Raw genomic sequence first — 11,188 nt, 5'->3', positions numbered from 1 at the left:
CATAGTCTCTCATGTAAGCAGAAACAGATTTATTTACATGTTTCCATGCTTTCTCAAATTGTGGACAAAATTGGTTGGACCAGTTCCATTTCTGTCTTTGGCATATATTGGAATATACCAAGGCAGTGTGGGGAAAAAGTATCATCAATTGATGAAAGGTGTCCTTTAATAGCATTTCCAGACCTACTCCAGTTAATGTGCCTAGATCGTTTCCACCACAGTGCACAATTATAAGGTCAGGTTCTGGCAGATGCAAAAAGGTTTTCACCAATGGTATCAATTGGTGACATTTTAATCCTCTGTGGCCAATCCACTTGATTTCCACATTTGATAAATCAAGGTTATGAAAATTTCTGCTAGCTGCATACCTTTGAGCCCAGTGGATGTAGCTATGTCCAATAACCCAAACAGAGTACATGATGTGAGAAGGTTCTGGTCCAGTCAGATGAAGTGTGGGAATGAAATGGCAGTTGGAACAGTAGGAGTTCACAAAAAAATAATTGTGGAGTTTCTGTGCTCTTGAATCACTAGCAATGATTGGTGGATTCAGATAGTTGAAAACTGAAAGTTAGGGTGTATGGTTATGTTGTGTGAAAGAAGCAATTTGAATGGTTTAAAAAAAGTCACCAAAAGCAAAAATACCCTGTATAGGCTGCTGTATTGACAGGTCAAACATCCTTGCTGAGTTAATTTGCAACATTGTAAGATAAACTTTTGAACCTTAGAGTTCAGTTAGGAGGGAGTTGCTATGGTAACAGATAGAAAGGTTTGAGAGGGGGATGGGTGTTGGTTTGAAAATAGTGAGGGAAGAGTTTTCATTGGTTGAATTAAGGCATATGTGTACAAAGATAGAGATTTTCTATGCCAGTCTTGGTTTCAGTGTATTGAGAGCACACCTTTTCCTCTGCTAAAGAAAAATTGGTGTGTGTGTCTGACACTGTTTTCAATCTCCAAAAGCATTTCTAAAGGTAAGTAATGATTCATTTAATTTAGATAGAGATTTATTTTCTCTATGGAGAATATTTGGAAGCAGATAGTTATGTTTTAGAAGTGAAATTGTATGTTAGTATATAAGTCCTGCGCAGTGTTTTTTACATGTTATTTAAAAATCGATTTTGGGTGCAAATGAATGGTATTTTTATTTGGCTTTTTTTATGATTGCCATGTGCAGTTGATGCATGACTTTAAACATGGGTAATAAGTGATGCACTGGTGGCGCCAGGCTTTTATAAATGAGGCTCTGATTTTGTTTGATGATATTGAGTGGTTTTAGTTAGGTTCTGTGCAGTGTTCCTTACATGTTATTGAAAAATCGATTTTTGGGTACAATTGATTGGTATATGTATTTGGCCCTTATTTATGAATGCCATGTGCAGCTGATGCATGACTTTAAACATGGGTAATAAGTGACGCACTGGTGGCGCAAGGCTTTCATAAATAAGGCCCTGACTTTGTTTGATGATATTGAGTGGTTGTACTTAGGTTCTGTGCAGTGTTCCTTACATGTTATTCAAAAATCGATTTTTGGGTGCAATTGATTGGTATATGTATTTGGCCCTTATTTATGAATGCCATGTGCAGCTGATGCATGACTTTAAACATGGGTAATAAGTGACGCACTGGTGGCGCAAGGCTTTCATAAATAAGGCCCTGACTTTGTTTGATGATTTTGATTGGTTGTACATAGGTTCTGCGCTGTGTTGCTTACATGTTATTGAAAAATCGATTTTTGGGTGCAATTGATTAGTATATGTATTTTGCCCTAATTTATGATTGCCATGTGCAACTGATGCATGACTTTAAACATGGGTAATAAGTGACGCACTGGTGGCGCAAGGCTTTCATAAATAAGGCCTGACTTTGTTTGATGATATTGAGTGGTTGTACTTAGGTTCTGTGCAGTGTTCCTTACATGTTATTCAAAAATCGATTTTTGGGTGCAATTGATTGGTATATGTATTTGGCCCTTATTTATGATTGCCATGTGCAGCTGATGCATGACTTTAAACATGGGTAATAAGTGACGCACTGGTGGCGCAAGGCTTTCATAAATAAGGCCCTGACTTTGTTTGATGATATTGATTGGTTGTACTTAGGTTCTGCGCCGTGTTCCTTACATGTTATTGAAAAATCGATTTTTGGGTGCAATTGATTAGTATATGTATTTTGCCCTAATTTATGATTGCCATGTGCAACTGATGCATGACTTTAAACATGGGTAATAAGTGACGCACTGGTGGCGCAAGGCTTTCATAAATAAGGCCTGACTTTGTTTGATGATATTGAGTGGTTGTACTTAGGTTCTGTGCAGTGTTCCTTACATGTTATTCAAAAATCGATTTTTGGGTGCAATTGATTGGTATATGTATTTGGCCCTTATTTATGATTGCCATGTGCAGCTGATGCATGACTTTAAACATGGGTAATAAGTGATGCACTGGTGGTGCAAGGCTTTCATAAATAAGGCTCTGACTTTGTTTGATGATATTGATTGGTTGTACATAGGTTCTGCACAGTGCTTCTTACATGTTAAACAAAAATCGATTTTTGGGTGCAATTGATTGGTATATGTATTTGGCCCTTATTTATGAATGCCATGTGCAGCTGATGCATGACTTTAAACATGGGTAATAAGTGACGCACTGGTGGCGCAAGGCTTTCATAAATAAGGCCCTGACTTTGTTTGATGATATTGATTGGTTGTACTTAGGTTCTGCGCCGTGTTTCTTACATGTTATTGAAAAATCGATTTTTGGGTGCAATTGATTAGTATATGTATTTTGCCCTAATTTATGATTGCCATGTGCAACTGATGCATGACTTTAAACATGGGTAATAAGTGACGCACTGGTGGCGCAAGGCTTTCATAAATAAGGCCTGACTTTGTTTGATGATATTGAGTGGTTGTACTTAGGTTCTGTGCAGTGTTCCTTACATGTTATTCAAAAATCGATTTTTGGGTGCAATTGATTGGTATATGTATTTGGCCCTTATTTATGAATGCCATGTGCAGCTGATGCATGACTTTAAACATGGGTAATAAGTGACGCACTGGTGGCGCAAGGCTTTCATAAATAAGGCCCTGACTTTGTTTGATGATATTGAGTGGTTGTACTTAGGTTCTGTGCCGTGTTCCTTACATGTTATTCAAAAATCGATTTTTGGGTGCAATTGATTGGTATATGTATTTGGCCCTTATTTATGAATGCCATGTGCAGCTGATGCATGACTTTAAACATGGGTAATAAGTGACGCACTGGTGGCGCAAGGCTTTCATAAATAAGGCCCTGACTTTGTTTGATGATATTGATTGGTTGTACATAGGTTCTGCGCCGTGTTCCTTACATGTTATTGAAAAATCGATTTTTGGGTGCAATTGATTAGTATATGTATTTTGCCCTAATTTATGATTGCCATGTGCAACTGATGCATGACTTTAAACATGGGTAATAAGTGACGCACTGGTGGCGCAAGGCTTTCATAAATAAGGCCTGACTTTGTTTGATGATATTGAGTGGTTGTACTTAGGTTCTGTGCAGTGTTCCTTACATGTTATTCAAAAATCGATTTTTGGGTGCAATTGATTGGTATATGTATTTGGCCCTTATTTATGATTGCCATGTGCAGCTGATGCATGACTTTAAACATGGGTAATAAGTGACGCACTGGTGGTGCAAGGCTTTCATAAATAAGGCTCTGACTTTGTTTGATGATATTGATTGGTTGTATATAGGTTCTGCACAGTGCTTCTTACATGTTAAACAAAAATCGATTTTTGGGTGCAATTGATTGGTATATGTATTTGGCCCTTATTTATGAATGCCATGTGCAGCTGATGCATGACTTTAAACATGGGTAATAAGTGACGCACTGGTGGCGCAAGGCTTTCATAAATAAGGCCTGACTTTGTTTGATGATATTGAGTGGTTGTACTTAGGTTCTGCACAGTGCTTCTTACATGTTAAACAAAAATCGATTTTTGGGTGCAATTGATTGGTATATGTATTTGGCCCTTATTTATGATTGCCATGTGCAGCTGATGCATGACTTTAAACATGGGTAATAAGTGACGCACTGGTGGTGCAAGGCTTTCATAAATAAGGCTCTGACTTTGTTTGATGATATTGATTGGTTGTATATAGGTTCTGCACAGTGCTTCTTACATGTTAAACAAAAATCGATTTTTGGGTGCAATTGATTGGTATATGTATTTGGCTCTTATTTATGAATGCCATGTGCAGCTGATGCATGACTTTAAACATGGGTAATAAGTGACGCACTGGTGGCGCAAGGCTTTCATAAATAAGGCCCTGACTTTGTTTGATGATATTGATTGGTTGTACTTAGGTTCTGCACAGTGCTTCTTACATGTTATTGAAAAATCGATTTTTGGGTGCAATTGATTGGTATATGTATTTGGTCCTTATTTATGATTGCCATGTGCAGCTGATGCATGACTTTCAACATGGGTAATACGTGACGCACTGGTGGCGCAAGGCTTTCATAAATAAGGCCCTGACTTTGTTTGATGATATTGAGTGGTTGTACTTAGGTTTTGCGCAGTGTTTCTTACATGTTATTGAAAAATCGATTTTGGGGTGCAATTGATTGGTATATGTATTTGGCCCTTATTTATGATTGCCATGTGCAACTGATGCATGACTTTAAACATGGGTAATAAGTGACGCACTGGTGGCGCAAGGCTTTCATAAATAAGGCCCTGACTTTGTTTGATGATATTGAGTGGTTGTACTTAGGTTCTGTGCAGTGTTCCTTACATGTTATTCAAAAATCGATTTTTGGGTGCAATTGATTGGTATATGTATTTGGCCCTTATTTATGATTGCCATGTGCAGCTGATGCATGACTTTAAACATGGGTAATAAGTGACGCACTGGTGGTGCAAGGCTTTCATAAATAAGGCTCTGACTTTGTTTGATGATATTGATTGGTTGTACATAGGTTCTGCACAGTGCTTCTTACATGTTAAACAAAAATCGATTTTTGGGTGCAATTGATTGGTATATGTATTTGGCCCTTATTTATGAATGCCATGTGCAGCTGATGCATGACTTTAAACATGGGTAATAAGTGACGCACTGGTGGCGCAAGGCTTTCATAAATAAGGCCCTGACTTTGTTTGATGATATTGATTGGTTGTACTTAGGTTCTGCGCCGTGTTTCTTACATGTTATTGAAAAATCGATTTTTGGGTGCAATTGATTAGTATATGTATTTTGCCCTAATTTATGATTGCCATGTGCAACTGATGCATGACTTTAAACATGGGTAATAAGTGACGCACTGGTGGCGCAAGGCTTTCATAAATAAGGCCCTGACTTTGTTTGATGATATTGATTGGTTGTACTTAGGTTCTGCGCCGTGTTCCTTACATGTTATTGAAAAATCGATTTTTGGGTGCAATTGATTGGTATATGTATTTGGTCCTTATTTATGATTGCCATGTGCAGCCGATGCATGACTTTCAACATGGGTAATACGTGACGCACTGGTGGCGCAAGGCTTTCATAAATAAGGCCCTGACTTTGTTTGATGATATTGAGTGGTTGTACTTAGGTTTTGCGCAGTGTTTCTTACATGTTATTGAAAAATCGATTTTTGGGTGCAATTGATTGGTATTTGCATTTGGCCCTTATTTATGAATGCCATGTGCAGCTGATGCTTGACTTTAAACATGGGTAATAAGTGACGCACTGGTGGCGCAAGGCCTTTAAAAATAAAGCCATGAGTTGCTATTGTATAAACTTAAATATGTTGCAATTTATTGTTTATATTGTTTGCTTTTTAACATTACTTTGTTGTTTGCTAATAGTGGTCTTTCATGTGTTTTTTTAACAGAACAACAGATTCAAATCAACTTCTGAAAAGCAAGCAAAAATGCCTTCAAGGCAAAGAAATATCAAAAATACCATACGGAAAAGGAGAACATCAACAACAGAGTTTATGGAATCCTCTTCAACAACTACTTCAAAAAACACCAGAAAAGCTTCTGGTAAGCCAATTAAGTCTTTTCTTCGTAACATATGTCGTAGGAAAAAAAATGAAATTGCTAATGTGAATATACAGAAAAAGTCAACAAATCTAAAAAGGAAAGAGAAGCCCACAAAAAATGTTTCCATTGGACCAGGAGAGAAGAGAATGGTTAGCAATAGAAGAGTAAATGTTTTTAGGGACATTCGTAGGCGAATGTTTCGCAATAGGGTAGTTTTAAATTTGCTAAAAAATGAAAAGAAAAGTAAACTAAAAGCTGCTTTTTACAAGAAAAAGAAAAGTGTAGAAAAGATTGTTGATCAGGCTTTTGAAGTTAAGAAAAAATTATTTATTTTAATAATCAATAGAATTAGGATACTTAATAAGGCAATGGATGTTTTCAAATCGAACAGTAGATGGAAAAGAATTATTAATCGGAGTAATTTTTGTGAAGTATTTTCTGGTGAATGGATGCATAGTTCAAGTTCTGAGCCTTTTTTTAATGAGGAGAGTTACTTTCAGGAAAATGATTTGGTGCATGCGGTTGACACCAGTGGTCGTGCCTATGAGGTGAAAGATAGTTGTGTGATGGAAAAAGAGAAACTTGTACCTAGAGATGCAGAAGAGGTGTTAGCTGATGAAGTTTTAGGGAGACGTACTAAGGGTCCAGTGTACACATGGAAATGCAGTAGTATTTGTAGTGTGCGACAGGAATCAATTGATTTGCTTCGAAATTTCTTACGTACATATAGTAAAAAAAGTCTCAAACAAAAAATGAAGATCCTGCAAGAGTTAGATCCTTGCAGAGTGAGAGAAAGCACAGGTTTGCAAGGGCATTCACTAGCATGTCTTTCTAGAAAAGTTTGTCGGAGTGTTTTTCATCATTTTAGGATGTTAGCAGTGCATCATAATAACGTAAGGAAATTAGTGAGGAAGTTGTATTATGCAAAAAGTCCTGCACTTAAGCTTAAACAGTTAAATAGTGCTCTTTTGCATGGATCTGAAGTGGATGTGAAGACTATTTGTGAAGAAATTGAGTTTTGTTATTTTGGGAACAAAGAGGACAGTGTAGAAATAGATATAGTAATGGATGGTAATGTAGAAGATAATGGACAAATTTCAAGTATTGAAAAGTTTGATGAGGAAATTATCAAGTTTAAGGTGAAATCAAGTGAGAGGCCTAATGTAACTTGTGTGTGTTGTCGACGGACTCATTATAAAATTCAGACTAGGTTAGTTGATTTATATGCAAAAAGTGAATTGGAAAATAATAGTGAATGGGAGGATTTTGTAAGTTATTTGTTGGTGGAGAATTCTTTTGATTTGAGTTTGGATCAGCGTATTTGCACTTATTGTTTGAAAAAATTAAATGAAAATAGAATGCCTGCAAGAGCAGTTTATAATAATCTTCAGTTGATAGATATTCCTTCTGAATTGATGGATCTAAATACTTATGAATCTATTTTGATTCAATGTGTCCATCCTTTTCAGGCTATTGTACGCATGGAGCCTAAGACAGGGAAATTGCCTCCATCAGATTTACTGAGAGGATTAAAGGGAAGAGTTGTTTATTTGCCTCTAGATGTAAAGAAAAATATTAATACAATTGGTGTAGAAAGAGTAGAAGAAGATCCTTTAGTTATTCTAGTTAATGGGGTTCCAACAAAGAGTAAGAAAATTTGGCAAGATTTAGTGGATGTTAAAAAAGTCAAGAAGGCAACGTTGTATTTAGTTAAAAACAATGAGTACTACAAACATGTAAGTGTTGGAGTTGAGGAAACAGCTACAGAAGAAGATAGTGATTCTTCAGTTGGTCAAATTGAAAAAGTTGATGTGTCTAGAACTGAAGAAATATATGAACATTATACTGTTCATCCTTTACATTCCAAAGAAGTAATGGGAAATGCAATTGACTTGTTTCAAATGAAGGCAGCAAAAGGAAGTCCCATTAGTGTATGGGAAGAAAGTTTGGAAGCTCGTTGTTTTCCACAATTATTTCCAACAGGTTGTGGTGGACGATATGATGATCGACCAGTTCAAATTCCTGCAGCTGAATACCGGACTCTAAGATTATATGCAGAAGATCCAAGGTTTCGTCAATGCATTCCATATTTATTTCATCTACTGTTTGAAAGTGATTTGTCTGGGCTTTCTTATGCAGTTAATCATATATTAAAAAGTGGACCTCATTTGCAAAATGTATGTGCAAGGGACTTTATGGAGAAAGTTAATCTGCAAGACAGTATTTTGGAATCTCAGCTAATCAATCTCATGGCATGTCAACGTGGAACCAATGAGTATTGGTTTCGTCGTCATGGAGAATTGAAATGTATGCTAAGAAACTTAGGAACTCCTACATGGTTCCTCACTCTTAGCTGTGCTGAGTATGCATGGGACGATTTACTTCAATTTCTACGAGAGGCAAATGAAAACATACCAAATATAGAATTGAAAACACCAGGAGAACTGTGTTCTTTAGATCCAGTGAATGTTTGCAGATATTTTAATCATAGATTTGAAGCTATGATGTCTTTTATTACCAACAAAAAAAATCCTCCCCTTGGAGAGGTTTTGGATTTCTTTTGGAGGAAGGAATATCAAGCGAGAGGTGCTCCTCATATACATATGTTGTTGTGGATTAAAGATGCACCCAAATTTGGATCAGATTCAGATGAAACAGTGATGAGTTTCATTGAAGAGTATTCAACATGTGCTGTTCCAAAATCTACTGAAGAAAACAATTTAAGGCAACAAGTTTTACGTTTTCAATCTCATCGTTGTGGAAAGTACTGTCGTCGAAAATTTAAAAACAAGGAAAAGTACTACACGAAATGTCGTTTTGCATTTCCTCGACCAGTGATTTCTAAGGGAAGAGTAAATAATTTGATGTCATCTCTACGACATACTGTGACGAGAAAATCTCCCAAAAACACATATAATTTGAAAAGAAATGAAGAATCTAAGTACATCAACGATTACAACCCAGTGATTTTATCCATGTGGAATGCTAACATGGATATTCAGTTCGTTGCTGACAACTCTATTGCTGTGGCTCGATATGTGACATCTTACATCACCAAAAAAGAAAAGACAGAACTGAAGGAAATGTGGGAGGACATTTCACATGAAAAGAGTCTAAGCAAGAAATTATACAGTTTCAGTCTGAAGATGTTGTCACATCGAGAAATTGGAGCATATGAATGTTCTGATCGGTTATCATCAGCAAGTCTCTATGCCAAATCAAGAACAATCATTTGGGTGAGTCTTGGTCTTGCTGCCACACGAAACCGAGTTTTGAAATCTGTACAAGAAATTGAATATTTGGCGGAAAAAGAACCAAACAGTACAGATATTTTGAAGACAAATATGTTGGATACATACTATCCAAATAGAAGTACTCACCTTGAGAACATATGTTTGTATGAAGTTCTTCAAAACTACAGTTATAAGAGGAACATCACAGAAGATATCAATAATGGAAAATATGCACTCATTGGCTATGAAGGATGTCTAGTGAAGCAGAAAAAAGGCCATTTGATTAATCATCGAAAATTGAGTTGTGAAGTTCCAGACAAAAGAGAATTTTACTACTTAGCTCTTTTGCAACTCTTTAAGCCATGGCGTACAGAAGAGGAACTACTTGGAGATTTTCTCTGTTATGAAGACTCTTTTAATGCAACTAAGGATACCATAGAATGTCCTATTTTTCTAAATTATCTGCAAATGTTGAATGAAGAAATGGAGCAAGAAACCACAATTGCTGAAGAGATAGCTAGAAACAGTTCTCAAGATAGTCAGAGTTCTACTTCATTGAGCCAGGATCCACTAGGAGGACCAATTATCCAAAATGAAGCTGCCACTGCCATGGATGAGGTGGAAAGAGCTATGGAACAAGCTCAAGAGGATGGAGTTAACTTAGAAGATTTGGTAACGCAACTAAACATTGAGCAGAAAAAGATATATGATGAAGTCACAGAGCAGATTGAACATGGATTCAGACATGAGAAAAAAGAGTGCTCATGTATATTATTTGACCCTGTCCGACTGTATGTAAGTGGAGAAGCGGGGACAGGAAAAAGTTTTCTAATTAAAGCCGTTGCAAGTTATCTGCAGAAAAGGACTGATTCACCACTGTCTTGTGTTGTAACTGCTCCAACTGGTCTGGCAGCACATAACATTAAAGGGATTACTCTACATCGTTTATTGATGCTGCCAGTTGAACATGATAATAAATTGCATTACAACAAGCTATCTGGAGATGCGTGTTCTGAAGTTTCAAGAGTCTTGAAGAAAATGAAACTTCTTATCATAGATGAAGTAAGCATGGTCTCAAATCTAATGCTTGCTTTTGTGCATTTGAGAATGCAAGAAATTCTTAAAACAGACTATGATGTGTTATTTGGAGGAAAACACATTATTGTTTTTGGAGATCTATTGCAGTTGACTCCAGTAAAAGGACAACCAGTGTTTAAAATGCTCACGCATGAAGATACCAGGAAGTCCCTTGGAAGCATTGGAAATGTTAATATATGGCTAAATTTTAAATATGCTGAACTGCTTCAAAATATGCGACAGGCCAAGGATGAAGATTATAAAAATATTCTACAAGATGTAAGAATTGGAAAAATGACTGAGAAAGGTAAAAAAGCTTTGCATAGTCGATTAATTTCAAATTTGTATCCAAATGACAACATTCTTCCAGAGAATATTTTTAAAAAAATGACTGAGAAGAAATCTGGGATATGTTTGATGCCAACTCTGCAAGAATGTTCCATCTTCAACCAAAAAATGTTAGACTTAGAAAATGAAGAGATTGTGAAATTAGAAGCAATAGATAAAATAGAGCATATGGGTGCAACAATTGTTTTGTCAGAAAATTTGAAAATTAAATTGCATTCATTGGAGAAAAGTATTTCAAAAACAGCTGGTTTTGAAAAGACTCTGAATGTGTGTTTAAATTGTCGTATCATTTTGAGAAGGAATTTAAATGTTGAAAGCGGTCTGGTAAATGGAGCAATGGGTTATGTTGTTGATTTTGTGAATTACAGAAATAGAGATGGAATTGAATTTTTAAAAATAAAATTTGATGGCATTGAACAAGTACAACAAATAAGTCGTTGTTCTGCTAGATTTTTACTTGTAAAAGACTTATATGTTCGCCGAAAACAGTTTCCTGTTTGTTTGGCGTATGCAGTGA

The 11,188-nt window shown here is 36.3% G+C and overlaps 1 protein-coding gene across 1 annotated transcript in view; it reads left to right on the top strand.

The window, feature by feature from the left end:
- The first annotated feature begins 863 nt into the window (after window positions 1–863).
- LOC147689495 (uncharacterized) overlaps window positions 864–11,188 on the top strand; it is a 107,315-nt gene continuing 96,990 nt past the window's right edge. The window contains exons 1-2 of the mRNA XM_086939933.1: window positions 864–968; window positions 5,860–10,012. Coding sequence (XP_086796059.1) covers window positions 5,899–10,012 — 4,114 coding nt within the window. The 5' untranslated portion in view covers window positions 864–968; window positions 5,860–5,898. The remainder of the gene's footprint in view (window positions 969–5,859; window positions 10,013–11,188) is intronic.

The sequence above is a fragment of the Lissotriton vulgaris genome, chromosome 10 (assembly GCF_964263255.1).
Source record: "Lissotriton vulgaris chromosome 10, aLisVul1.2, whole genome shotgun sequence".
Lineage (NCBI taxonomy): Eukaryota > Metazoa > Chordata > Amphibia > Caudata > Salamandridae > Lissotriton > Lissotriton vulgaris.
The sequence above is the reverse complement of the archived record's forward strand: the minus strand, read 5'-3'. Positions and strand labels throughout refer to the sequence as shown.